The following is a 15,206-nucleotide window of genomic DNA, read 5'->3' on the forward strand; positions in this document are numbered from 1 at the left end:
TTTATTTTACGTTAGCGTGAATTAAAGCCAAATATGTTTTTTATTAATTTCGTGTTTTTACTTTCACAAAAATATAATATCCCAGATCCTGTAAAATTCACAAACGGTTTATTAAACTTATTTCAGTGCACTTAATCTCCATTCTTCATAAATCTAATAAAACAAAACGTTCATTAGACTAATTTTAGAAATATAAATGTTTAAACTTCTAATTTTTTATAAATATCTGAACAACTAATTTTCGCATCATTTTCTGAGTAAACCAACTAAATTGAGCGTATTCGAATCTATATGAATACATTATTTATTAATTTTGGCTAAAAATGTCAGTAGTTTCCTTTCTGCATTTAGCGATGCATACATTTATCAGTAAGTATCAAGAAACATCTTGAAGTCAAAATGTTTGCCTTTAAGCCAAACTCGTGAACACTGTCAATAGGCTCACAAGGCTTTCGAGGTTCATCACTAATCCGCTTTATATTCTACAGGTTGATTAGATTATTTATCTTTATGTTATTTTTTTCTATGTATGAATAATTTGTCAATTGCAATAATTATGTTCTTTGGATGACTAATCTAAAAACCGGAAAATTTCACGGAAAATTGTATAGGCCTCAAGTTCTTGAGACATGCAAGTTTCGAATTTTGAATTAGCAAATCATTGATTTTTACAAAACTGGGTTGTTGACAAAAATTTTTACAAAACTGCGTGGATGACATTTTTATAATCATTCTAGAATTAAAACCACATAAAGTTTTATAAATCGTCAACTTATTTGACTCAAATTTTATACACAATTTAAAACAAATGTATAAATTTCAATAAATTTTATTTTTTACATATACTTGTCACTAGCACTAATAATGACTCTCTTCTTACTAATGGGTACCAAAAATCTACATTGTCTGATACGTACTTACATTTTCTATCACAGCATTCTTGGTCATAAAATAAAGAAATGCTCTTCGGACTTATAGATAGATCCATTAAACTGTCCTCTATTAAATTTAGACCACACAATTTAGTTGTCAGTCAGATTAAGTTGTTGTTCAATGATTGTTTAAAAAATTTATAAATATTATAAACAATGTTATTGTCTGAATAATAAATTTTTTTAATGATTCGAAAATCACCTAGAGATATGGATCAGAGGCCTTCAATGACACCTTCAGCTTTTTTCTGGGACAATTAGTTCTTTCTAGCTATATGTCCGAATATAGAAATTGATTTGGAAAGGCTTTTTCGGCATTCAATGAGAGTGGAGGAAATATAAACAATGTTTGATGGATAAAGTTTTGACTATGCTTGTTTCGTTAAAGCTTAAAATAGTATTATTTTTATTTAGTTTGCGTTATCAAGTTTTACTTATCATTATTGTACATTACATCGTGAAAAATGAAAAAAATATAAACATTCTATTGTTTAAATAATTTTTTTTTCGTTCATTCAAAAATCACCTAGGGGTATTTTATTGAAGTATCCCGTAATGTGCTTGAAAATATTTCTTAGCTCATACATTTGTTTATATTGCGTTCCCATTTGTTTACAACAAAAAATTGTTTTTAAATCTTTATTTTTGCATAATTCGAAAATCACCGAGAGGTATGGCTGAGGCAAATTCAGATATGTTTTTATTTTTTTGATTGGGCAATTACTTTTGTTTAAATAAATTCCACAATTTTCCAATATATATGTGTAGCTAAATTCAGGTTCGTAAATCTTCACAATCCTTTAAAATCTTCTAAAACTTCCTCGTATTCTTGAAGTTTATTTTAAATGTTTCAAAATCTTTCAAAATTTTTTACATTCTATAATTGTGGTCAATTAATTCCTTCAAATAATTAGAATCATGGGCATTTGTTCCGTTTTTCAAACCTCTTAGCAATTCCTCTGAATCCTGAAAATCTTTGAAATTATTATAAAATTTTTTAAATCTTTTAAATTCCTCACATTTTTCAAATATTTGAAAACTCTAGGGAACATTTAAAATATCGTAAAAACTTTAAAATATTTTGAAATATTTTAAAATTTCTGAAATTGATGCTAAATCCCAGCTTAGTAAATACCAGTCTGCTTCTAAACCTTAACTTTTTAAAAATAGTAAATATGTCAATTTCCATAAGGTGAAGATATTTAAAGACAAGAGCCTTACCTTTTCTTTCGAAAACAAAAAAATTCCTAGATTCGAAAAAAGTTTAATAAAATAGATTAATGAATAGATGAATTAAAAATTATTTTACTTTAATTGTAAGTGCTTTAACTTTAGAAGAGCCCAAATTAAAGAGTGTTCTTTAAATGGAACATTTTATCGGGTATTAATATTTTAATTCTTTTGACTTGGAAAAATATTGGGTAACCGTAAAATATTAAAGAAACTGATTTTTGTTTATGTGTCCACCCTGAAATAATTAAATTGAGAATTGAACTGGTTACTACACTGGATTCGTGCCTGTAAAAAGCTAAATTTCGATTTAAGTCGGACCTAGCCACGTAGGAGCGACTACTTAACCGAAAGTTTATCCTAATTACATCAGAGTTTCCTTAGTAGCTAATATGTATTCAACAGAGAAAATCCTGAAAGGTTCCTTTAATTTTAATTTTTCCTATTCCCAATTTCCAAGCATTGAGCAGATGTGCGACTTGAATACTAGAATATTTTACTTCTTTGAATTTTAAATCGAGACCGTAGACGGTAGACATTCCTTTAAAACTAATCGAAGCACAGAAATAGACCATGTTTCTTCAACAGTAATTGACCAGTCAGCATAACGGAGTTTTTGAACTTTTAATCTTCCGGTTTTCTCTTTAAATTTATTTTCCAACCGCCTCCTGTATTGCGTCAGAAACGAAGATTATTTTTTTTTATCCAGAGAGAAAAGAAAATAGAACATTTATGTGATATAACAGTTCGCGAAATATAAATATTTGAAAAGTTTAAAATAAAAAAGAATCGATTGAAACGTTAAGTTAATGCGTATCACAACATTAATTAAATAGAAAGTTTCATAGTAATAAAAGATAAATAACGTAATTTTCTCGATAAAAAATATATATATATATATGAATGCGATGAACCACCCCTGCATATATTTAAAATTGTGTTAAAAATGTTTAATTGCACAGAAATAAAAGATATATATATATATATATACATATATATATATGTATGCATGTATGCATGTATGTATGTATGTATTGCACTTAAGACAAAAATAAAGTTTACGTGTTTCGCTGAAAAAGTTTTTTTTTTATTAATAGAGGCAAACACCCCTAAAACTTTTTATTTTGTATCTTTGATAATATATACTTTCCATGTAAAAAATAGAGGAAGTAGAATATTTTTCAATATTCTTTGTCAGATATTTTATTATTGCACATTCTGCGATAAATTTTTTCCTGTGAAAAAAACATGGTGATTCATTTACAACAGATTGCATACCTTAAAATTAAACCGAGTTTGAAAATAATGCGCACAAGATTTAATTATAAAGGTTAATAATGAAAAACAAATACAAAAAACTGTTTGTCGACAAAGTTGTTAAATTTTTAACAAAAAGGTTAATTTTTTACCACGAAGATTGATTTCATAAAAAAAGAATTTGGAACAAAATTCATGAATTTTAAACGAAATTATTTAATTTAGAAGCCAAAAAGACGAATTATCTACAAAAAAGTTGTATTTTCAATCCAAAAATATTTTAAAGTCAAAAAGATACATTTTCTACAAAAGAATAAAATATTTTTAACTTAAAAGTTCATTTAAAATCAAACAATGGAATTTAGAGCTATAATTATAAATAATTAATAAAAATAAAATGTTCATTTTTTCACAAAATCGTTCATCTTCAATTTAAATAATAGACTTTTTAATTAAAAGAGATGAATTCGCAACAAAGCATGTGAAATTTCATATTTTAACCTGTTTTTTGACCCATTATTTTTAACCATTTTTTAACCCATTTTTAACCCATTAGGGTAATTGTTTAACCAAGAAGACTACATTTTTACCAAAAAAGATGAATTTTTAACAAAATGAATGAATTTTTAAACAAAAAATTGAAGTTTCTGCTACAAAATTTAATTTGTTATTTCCAACCTAGTATGAAATGAATTTTTATGAAAATAGTTAAATTTCTAACCAAAGAGATGAACCTTTAACTAAAGAAATTAATTTTTAACGAAGTCCATGAATTTTTTATAAAGAGATGACTTTTTAATAATATAGTTGCATTTTTAACAAAATAATGAAATTCTCAACCAAATAGTTGTATTTTTAACGAAACCAGATGAACATAAAAAAATAATTACGAAAAGAATAAAACCAGGTCACTTATTCGTTCAGGACTACACCACTGCTGAAGAGAACTGCATGCACAATTTTTTGTATTAGTGCGTTGAATGTTATTAAAATTGGATAATATTGTTATAATTATTTCCATTTTTATTCTGTATGAACATACGTATATTCATAGAACTTCCTTTTTGTATGTTTTCAGTTTCGCAAGATCATGTTGCAGATCCCAGGTGTTTTGAGTTGACATTACGGGTCCAAGAAACTTTCAATTTTTCGTTACAGTTTAGCCACAGTTGCTATAAATAAATGTAAAGCATAAATTGAGTGCCTTAAATTATGAGATATGAACCGAAAGAAATAACAGTAAAGTAAAAAATAGAAAATTATTACAGTTTTAAACAGAATTTACAAAAGATGAGCTGGCTATACCCACGATAACAAGAAATATTTGAAAAGAAAACAAAAAGCTATATTACATGTATAATTAACTGATTCTTGCGAAAATAAATCAATTGTCACATCATCAACTTATGTTTATTCTTTATTAGTTGAGTAAGAACGATATTTTGGTCTGCTTTTGAAAATAATATTGAACCTTTTTGAAACTTTATATTATAACTTTTGGACAAGATGAAAAAATATCCTTAATTTTATAAACACGAAAAAATGTAATATCTCGGTAGTTAACCATATTTATCATGAAATATGTATTTCATTTAAAGATTATATGAAACAAAAAATTAATTATCGGCGCAACTGCACAGTAAAAAAAAGTGTTCAAAATGATACCGAAATCAATATCATTTTGATATGCAACAAAAATGATACCGAATTCAAGAGAATTTTGATCGGCCGTACAGAATGATCGACATTTGCGATCATAATGACCTAATTCGGGATCATGTATAAAGTCAAGCCAAGAGGGCTGACATTCTTACAATAATTTAGATCATATTCAAGCTTTTTAAACTTGCGTGTGATTAGATACCATTTTTAGGTTATCTCGTTATGACACCGGCGCCAATTATTGGCGGCCATTTTGTTTAGTCTGACAAATAAACCAAAAAATGAGATCCAATTGATCCGAATGGAAAATCATTATGATCTCGAGAGTCAAATGATCGCTGGAACAAAATGCTCTGCAACACAATTGATCCTTGTTTTTTACTGTGTATTAAACCTTTAGCTGTTTACTATATAGAAATAAATAATCTGCGTATGACACGTACCGGCAGCTGGCAATATTGATGAACTATAGAATTCCTGATCGTTTCCTGAAACATGATGTTTAACATTTATTTTGCTTCCTCAGATTAAGAAATATTTGTAAAATGTTCGATGTTCGCGTTGCTTATAATCTTCGGCTGCCTCTCAAGTAGCCACTAAGATATTGCACAAAAAAGCACATGTTTTTCAAGGCATCGACAGTTCTGAAAAAAAAACATTTAACTGCAATCCCGTTGCACCAGCTGCCGACCGCACTGACAATACTATATGAGCAATAAACAATGGTAAACACTGCACACTCCGCATACTTTTTCAGTATATTTCGATGTTAGGATTCCGATTAATGGGATTAAAGGTATCCCTATTGCGAACGATTCAAACTCTTGTCCCGATTGAAGATGATTAAGAGTAATATACAATTTCTGTCCTGATTAACACCGATTGGAAACGATTCAACCTTCAATCGATCCCAATTGGTTCCAATCATTTTTTTCTCTAAGGGATAGTCAAATAATTAAAATTATTTTGCCCTTAAACATAAGAAACTATGCACGAATTTAGCGGGCGTCTGTTGTTAATATTATTATATTAGACTAATTTCACATTTTATCGTTCCTTAAAAAGTGTATTGTATACAGATACTTTTTAATTTTTAAAAATTTGTATCATTACTAGATTATAGGCTATTATTTTAAGAAATTGCAAAAGTTTTACCTATTGGATAATGCAGACCAAATATATTTATATTCTTCATAATTCTAAGATATACTTTAGTTTTAATTATTTGGAATTATTAGAAAATGCCATTTCTCGGTTCAGTTATAAAATCTTCTTTAATAAATAAACTTCTTTTAGTTTTTCTCGACGAAGGGATTAATGTTTCGCGATAGGAGTTGTCATGTTTATGGGAATATAATCACCTGATTCATCGTCATCACGGTTAATTTATTGCAGCAAGCTGAACCAATCGATATAAGCGCGATTTGTCGCTTGAAATGAATTTCAGAGCATTCAGGCTGCGCCTATTTTGAAGCAGTGTTTTCAACCGAAAATATTGAAATGCATACATGCGAAAATTCTGATGAAATAGTTATTGATATAATTTCGAGAAATTATAAACTTTTCATGGTGAAGCCAGAAAATTAGTTTAACTAAAGTTTGTTTTCTATTTAGAAATAAATTCTCATACATCTAGTACAAACTTGGAAAATTTTTTAATTTATTTTCAACATCGAATTCATAAGATTGTGTAATTAATTTTTCCCCGAACTATGGTGTCTCAAGAATATTATATACATCTTGAACTTTTAATAACTCTAGACCTTAATCTATATTCTATAATAGGACTGTGTAACTTCTTGTTTCGGAAACTATCCTCTCTCAGAAAATGTAGAAAACCTTGTAGCCTTAATTAATCTAGATCTCGATCTACTTTTTCTCAAAAATATAACAATGTCCAGGCCTTCAACAGGAAACTGCTTCAATTACTCACTGCTTTTCAAGAGCACTTCTCTTTGATTAAGTTCCTATGCCTTCTTTTGTCTGAGAGATAAAACAGGTTTTTTAATATAAATGAAAACATCAGAAATGTAATAAAGAATCAGGAAGTTAATGGCCATGTTTTGGGTTCTTGCTATATAAGTCTAAATTGAGCATTTAAAAAATTCTATAATAACAGAATTCCTAAAATAACAATATGTGTTTGGTAATGGTTTTTTGTCATCCTACGAAAGTTCTTCGATAAAATTTAAATCATCGTCAAAGTTTTTTTGGAAACAAGTCCATGTTGTTTTTCAAAACTTTGTTTGACGTAAAATTTGTGTTCAAATAGATCATAAAATATGCTTTAACGTTTAGTTTTTTAATTTTTTGTTTAATTGTATAGTTTTGTACATTTAAAAGTATGATAGAGCCCATCATTTGAAATCTTTATATTTATTAGTTTAAGGCACTTATTTATTCAAAATGATCAAAATGAATCATCGTGAAAGCATAAAATCTATTATCAAAACTTTGTTTCTTTATCATGATTAATTATCACAAATATTCTATTTTTCCACCACGTTTAAATTATGTCAATGAAGCAAGTGTATCTGTAAGAAACAGATTTTTCTAATATTATAAATGACCATACCTTCACTACTCTGCAATAAAATCTACGAGGAAAAAATTTCTATTAAAAAAAAGAAGCACTCCAGAATAAAATTAACAGAACTGTATCCTCACATCATGGATGTTCATATCTTTAAATTAATTATGTGATTTTGTGAGCCTCAAATGTTATACTATCAACTTGACTAATTTTTATTTTAGTTGGGCTCATTTAATCTTTATAATTTCAACGTAAATTTTGAAATCAATTGTAAATTTCACTTATCTGGCAAAATTAATCCTATATAATGAGTTCTATATTCAGACCTCTAACATCTTAATTTCAGCTGTAATATGATTGCCCCAACGATTAAAAATGTGAAACATTAATAACAATCGCTTAAATCATTTATAATACAAATCAGTTCAATTATAATTTTTCCGTGTGTTAATATGTCAATTGATTCTTTAAGAATAAATGATTTTTTCTATTCTTCCCTGCTCTCGAGTAAAGTGTTTAGTATTAGAGGCGAGTCGATTTATATCGAATCAAGAAATCCTCCCTATTTTAGCGTCAATTTTTAAGTAGGTCAGTACAGAAAAGTTTACTATAAGAACCCGATTTTTAAATAACATAAATTACCATAACTTTCGTATTCTTCAATGAAATTTATTATTATTTGGGACAATCTATTCGTCTCCAGTTCTGAAAAATGTTTTCTTCAGTTTATATTTTTAAAGTGTGTACCTCGTAATATACACTCGAAGCCAAATCTTAAAAAAACGAATTTTTAAGAAACTTTGACTGTATTAGCTTTAATTTTGTCATAGAGCTTACAAAAATGAGTATACGCCCTATTTTTTGCAGCAGAATTTAGCACGATACCTATTACTATCATCATAAATTTCGTAAGGAGGCTTATGAAAGTTACCAAAGTTTTACATAAATTACCATAAATTACTCATAAAATACTATGCACTACCGACGGGTAGTATCGGACCACTACCTAGGTAACCTATTAAAAAATCAGAACTGGCTTTGAAAGGTGTTAGCGCCAAATTACTTTGACTAAGGATAAATGGCGCTATTACCTTTCAAATTACTATCCAGCGGTGGTGAACTACTAGGCAATTGCTCAGAACGTTATATTAAATATTTATCAACTAAGAAACGTGTAATAAATTATCTTTGAAATTTTTAAATTGTTACTACAAAAGGGTCCTCTAAGAGGAAGAAAAATAATAATAACCTTCAGAATCTAACGTCTGGAGTCTAGATATCCTATTATAGACATTAGCCATTAACGAAGTGTGATGTCCTTACTCTCCTAATTAGAGAATGAGCACGCTATTTTACATTACATTGCACATGATTTGTATGCTCGGATGGTCCGATATTATGTTAATTATGAGGGGACAGGTACATGCACATGACCAACCGCATCAATGCTTCATTAGGCTCTAGATTGTGAGAACTTTCCTCTACGATTAATGACGAATACCATGCGCGAGTTGCCAAAGTTCCATTTTGGTTGTACGTTGTACAATGTGCATTGTAGATTGCACAATGATAGTTCCTCACCTCACCTCAATTCACGTTCATTTGCTAGTTTCGTTACCACGTGGACGGATGCATATACAATATACTTCTTGGTAAGCATTCATTATAGGATATTAATTCGAATGTGGTTTTTGTAGCCAGCGAAAGTATTTTACTCTTACACTATCTGACGTCAGCAAAGCCCCATTTATTTTGATTTTTCATGCTGGAGCCCATTTAAATACAGATGAAAGCTTTTTAAAGTGACAATACCCAGTTTGCCAATCTCGGACGAAATGTTTGTTTCTAACGGAAATAATGATTTCATTCTTTATCCGTAAGAGGAAAAGAGTTCAAGACTTGCGAGATTTTATCATTCATGTCCTATTGGTACCAATCGTATTCTTTCCGGCCAGCTTTACATGCGGGAAACTTTTGTATATATGACATAATTGATAATCACCCTGAAGGTAGATTTATTTTTACCAAAGCACATTTTAGTATATTTTAAATTATTTACTCTTTTTTTACAAATAAACATTAAAAACCTCTTGTTTCAATGCAGTGTGTAGATTTTTAAAAAGATTTATTATTGATAATACATTATTTACTTTATTATGATATGGCATAACTTTGGTACCCTATACTTTAAATCAGATCCATCAATATGTTGCATTAACTTTTCATAAATTGATTTATAGAAACGCAGTTAAATACTGATGAACATGATTTGTCGCTATAATAAAATTTGACAAATTGCTGAAGCGGCAGAGATAACGTTGTAAAAACAAAAATCGGTCTGGAATCTTTATACAAGCTTTAAATATAGGTTGATATATATGATTGGGGGCCCGGTCGATACTACACATATCGGATCTACACGTTGTATGAACTCTGCACATTACGCGTAAACGCCGAGTCTACACATTTAAGTCAATACATTCAAGTCTCCACGCTTAACTCTACAAGTTTTTATGCATGAATGTTTTAAGACTGTTCACATTAACTGTACACATTAAAGTGTACATGCTTAAACCATGCACATTAAACTCTGCACACTCACCTCGAACATTAAAGTCTATACAAAAAAACTCTTCACGTTAAACTCTACACATTTAACTCTACACGTTATATACAGTCAAGATATAAATTTTCCTGATAAAAAGACTCACAAATTAAACTGGACACATTAATGTCTACACGTTAAACTCTACACGAAAAGGTTATGCACATTACACTCTACATAGTTAAATGTACACTAGGGTGGCTTAAAAATGATTTTTTTCAGAGGGCATGGTTTCCCCCACTTTAACTCCAAATCACGAAAAAAAGAAATTCCTTAATTTTTAATTTTTTTTTATTTTCGATTTCTACAGGTGTTGGTATTAACTTAAAGTTTCCCATGTAAAATGCATCGGGAAAAATCACTTTTTTGAGTTTATGGAATAATTTTTTAGGGTTTGAAAAAATGTGACGCGAAATAATGGGGGCCTGTTGAGAATTACCCAACGAAGAATTACCTGCATCAGACATACGGATTTGACACCCCTAACATATCCTCAAGAGTACCTGAAAACTACCCTTAGAACGAAAAATGTCCATTCTTCATGAAATCAACCTTTTGAGTACTGTATTCTGGTCTTTTTTTTACTTAAAACTATTCATATTGGTCTTGTTGACAATTTATTGTTTTTTTCCTTAACATTATTACTATTAGTCTAGTGGAATAAAGAATAACATTGATTCATTAATTTTGAATTGTTTAAACAAATGGAATTTAATTACTGGTTTACATCGGGGTATCTGAGGGCCATCCGCATTTAGAAAAACCTTCACAATTTTGTCAGTCTTCGCGTATCTCTAACAGTCAGTGGCGTAGCCAGGGAACCCCACCGGAACTAAGTGTTCCGAAAAAAATCCTGGCACAGTTTTCAAGAAAACTTAACATTTATTTTATTATTTAAAAAATCTTTGGATTGGATTAGTTTATGTAGGTTTGGGGGTGGGGGGATTTAAACAATCTTTCTATTAGGTTGGTTCAAGTTGGTCGAACACAAAACTCCGCTTCAAAAACCTTCAAATCTTCTTAGTTTTCACGATTACATGACCGCTTTCGAAAAAGATCAACATTTTGATCTTTTTAATTATGAAAATATATTTAATGTTTAGTTTGGGGTGGCTCAGACTATCCTTATTTATAAAGTCCTGGAAATTCTGCCAGTTTTCGCGTATCTCACAGTTTTCTAATATGCACAGACTAGGTTGCAATAAAGTGCACGAAGGAAGATCCACTGATTTAATTGGGATTTGAACCACTAAAAATACGGTGAAAGTATATAGGAAACATTTCGAAGGTCACAGATCGAACCGCGGAATTTTAACATGAAGACCGAGCACCTAACCGCCCGAGTTACCGAGGCTAACATCTGTTATCATAGAACTCTCATTTATAGATACCATTCCCATTTAATCTTTAGCTGCATATAAAACAATATTGCCGTTGTGCATTCAGAGGGAAATAAATAGAGGATTTTTTTGCAGATAATTTGCATGTAAACCTATAATTTATTATTATTTACAATAAAGTGATATAAATCATATTTTCTATAAGTTTAGCGGGTTACTTCAATGTGCAGAGTTCCATGTGTACAGTTTTAACGTGCAGACTCTAATGTTCACAGTTGAACGTTTACAGTTTAATTTGCGAAATTTCAAAGTGTAAAATTTTCTAGTGACGAAATTCAAAATTCAAAAGATTTAATGTGCAGAGTTGTCATGTGTAGACTTTGCTGTGTAGACTTTAATGTGTAAACTTTTTCGACTTACTATTTAATGTGTAGACTAAGGTGTAGACATGTGCATAGTTTTAGGTGGTGAATTAAATGTGTAGAGTTGATCACCTTAATATAATGTCTACACGCAATGTGTAGAGTTAAACAACTTGTAGTTTCGATATGTGTAGTATCGATACCCAGCCATATGATTGTATAACATTATTCGTTCTCTTTCATTCATAACCTGAAAAAAATAAATGAAAACACAGAAAACTGCTCTTGACATAAATCGTTTGTATTCAGCGTCCGGTACATGGAACTTGTAAGTCAATCTTTCAGCATGGCTATCAGTCTGTAGCACAAAATCCTACTGCATTGACAGATACTGTGACGGTGACAAATTCTCCGAAAGGGGATGTGTCGAATGATTCGTTCTTAGATTTGTTGAGGTACCGAAGCCAGCGAAGGCGCGCTGCCTTGCAGGTGGGCATGAGGGTGTTCCAGGAACAGTTTTCGGTGTTTAAATTCATTTTTTTTTAGGTTATGAAGGGAATGCGACTTCGCCTAGTCGAATGACCTTTAAATTTGGATTCAGCGACCCTTAAAAAATATAACCGCTTTGCTTTTTGGGTGTTTTTATGAATGTTCCAACTTTCATCATTTTTTGGAAGTTAGGAACGAAATTCGACCTAACCGAAAAAAACCAATTCCGGATTCGGATTTAGCAACCCCAAAAACAAATAGAAATGTTTATCTCGTCTGGTGGACAAGACCTTTTTTTCGTGTGCCTGTGTTATCTTTTTAGAATGACCTCTATTTTCTTGAATGTAGCATTGTCACAAATATTGCTTGAGGACCGACGAAGTAATAAAATAAATATCGACTACATGATTTGATTTAATTACATTTTACTTACAATATTAGAAATTATAATAACATTTATGGCTTATTATAAACATTTTTAAATGATATTATAAAAATGTCCAATAAATACATGAAATAATGCATTATTAGTCAAATATCCAACGCGCATCGCACTGTAAAACAATTATTGTTTCTGGGCTAATTTAAGGTATTAAACAAGCCTCAGAAAAAACCGTTTCGAATAGTACTAAAATGAGAATGCTGGTGGTAACTCATTTCCATTTGTTTTACATTAAAAGTAACGGCATGAAGTTTTTCTATTCAAAAATACGTAACCAAAAAAATTATAACGTAAAAAAAGATTTCTCGTTTGTGCAGTGCGGAAAGATGATATAAATTGTTTAAAAAATATAAGTGAGGGAAAGATAAAATAAATAAAATCTGGGGATAGACAGAAGTGAAGAAGTATAATGCAGAGAATTTTGCGAGACACAGAACTTCTGGCCCGGGTCACTATGCGTGATCTCTTTGTCCTCGCAGTAGTGGTCTTTGTTCCAATCGTGTTTTCAAGCGTCCATAGAATTTGCTTCTGAATTATTAGGGTCGTTCAGCCGAGTTTGAACCAGTGGGATTTCACCAAAGATCGTAGATCATTGGGTTGAAATGTCCTGGACCAGCTTGGTTCCCTCCATTCTCTTCAGCGGGTTCCTTTTGTTTTCTTTTACTCGGCACAGACTTTGAAATCGGAATAAATTAGCATTTTGTTTACGGAAATGGCTTTAAATACCCTCTCTCTAAAGATGTGTACTCTGTATAATTCATGAGATTAATATACTATTGTATTAAACTCTTTGGAATGACGCAAGCTGAAACTCAGCGAATAAAAGAGCAACCAAATTACTTTGCTCTTTATTCATAAATTATCTCGCATAGAAATAGAAATGAATCAATTTAACTGAATTATCATAAATTGTGTTAAAAAGAAACCATGGAAATTAAATCTGCTTGAAACTTTTTGAAAAATAAGAAATCGATGTCCTAAATTTTTCATCTATTACCATAATTCCTGTTATAGATAAGAAAATGAATACTATTTTGTAAAAAGAATTGTGGAGCTTCCAGCTAGGAAGCCTTAATGTACAAGTTAAGTTTAATCAAATATTTTTAACTTTTGATTTAGGTTCAAACATGGACGCGGAAGCTGCCCTATTGGAGGAGTCGCCGACCATGTCGACGATCTCTTGTTCAGATTCGGAGCAAACGTATCCGGAAACGGAGATGCCATATTCACCAGATTCATCAATAATCATCGCCCCAATGTATAAGAAAATAAGAGAAGAGGAACTCACACCCAGACCGATCCCCAGACATTCAACCCCACCTAGAAAACCAAAATTTAGTATACGACCGCCTTATCTCATGATTTTCATCAGTATCATTGAGGTGATTATAAATTATTACATTTTCAAAAGTTAAATAATATTATGAAAAATCATGAACTCGATTTTTACGTAAAAAAATATAGAGAAAAAAATGCTAATTATTCAGATGATTTAAGACTTCAAATATAAAACACCACCTATAAGGGTTAAACATTAGGGTGCATTGAAAATAAAAAATTCTGGAATTCTTAATCGTTATTTTAAATTTTTTGAGCTCCTCTTTCATATTTTTGCAGGTATAAATAGCAATTGAAATTTTTGTGAGATGTTATTAAATCAATTTCACAAAGATCATTCCTATTTAAAGCGCTTTTTCAAAAAATGGGTAAACTAAATAAAAAATGTATTTAGGAAAAAATTTAAATTAATTTTATTTGACAAGTAAATCATCTAAATACAGACTTTCCGCTCTTTCACATATTCCCCTCTTTCCCCCTTTTTCAAAAATATCATTTGTTACAATACTTTAAATTATCTTCCCATTCTTCTTAAAAAAGGACATCGAACAATCTTGACGATACCATCAGAACAGTGAAATAAATGTAAACCAAATATATCAAATGATTATCTATGCAAAAACAATTAATAAATTACCAAACAAGCATATTCTCATCTGAAAAAAAATATAATCACACAAGGGTCGTTTACTCCTTCTTACCCTTTTATAGCTTCTTAGTTAGCATCCCCTGTGTTGTTACATTTTACGAGTACCTTCATTTTTTTTATAGTTATAAATTCTTTAATTCGGAGTATTAAAAGAAATATGTTTTTGTTTGTATGATTGTGAAGAACACTGAAAATTGGAGTTTTTCAAAATTCCAAAATTGTTATAGCTTATTTAGTTTTTTTTTGTTTAAAAATGTTCGTTTTTTATAGAAAATTAAAATATTATAATGAAAATGAACTTTTTGATGACATAATCATATTTTGGAGAATAAAATTGAACTGTTTTGTAAAAAGTTCGTTTTCTAAA

General features: G+C 30.0%; 1 protein-coding gene across 1 annotated transcript in view; it reads left to right on the forward strand.

The window, feature by feature from the left end:
• The window catches only part of LOC117179121 (protein rhomboid), a 573,161-nt gene that overhangs the window by 526,678 nt on the left and 31,277 nt on the right, over window positions 1–15,206 (forward strand). The window contains exon 3 of the mRNA XM_033370792.1: window positions 13,972–14,234. Within this exon, the coding sequence (XP_033226683.1) occupies window positions 13,980–14,234 (255 nt within the window). The 5' untranslated portion in view covers window positions 13,972–13,979. The remainder of the gene's footprint in view (window positions 1–13,971; window positions 14,235–15,206) is intronic.

The sequence above is a fragment of the Belonocnema kinseyi genome, chromosome 8, assembly GCF_010883055.1.
Source record: "Belonocnema kinseyi isolate 2016_QV_RU_SX_M_011 chromosome 8, B_treatae_v1, whole genome shotgun sequence".
In the NCBI taxonomy this organism is placed as follows: domain Eukaryota; kingdom Metazoa; phylum Arthropoda; class Insecta; order Hymenoptera; family Cynipidae; genus Belonocnema; species Belonocnema kinseyi.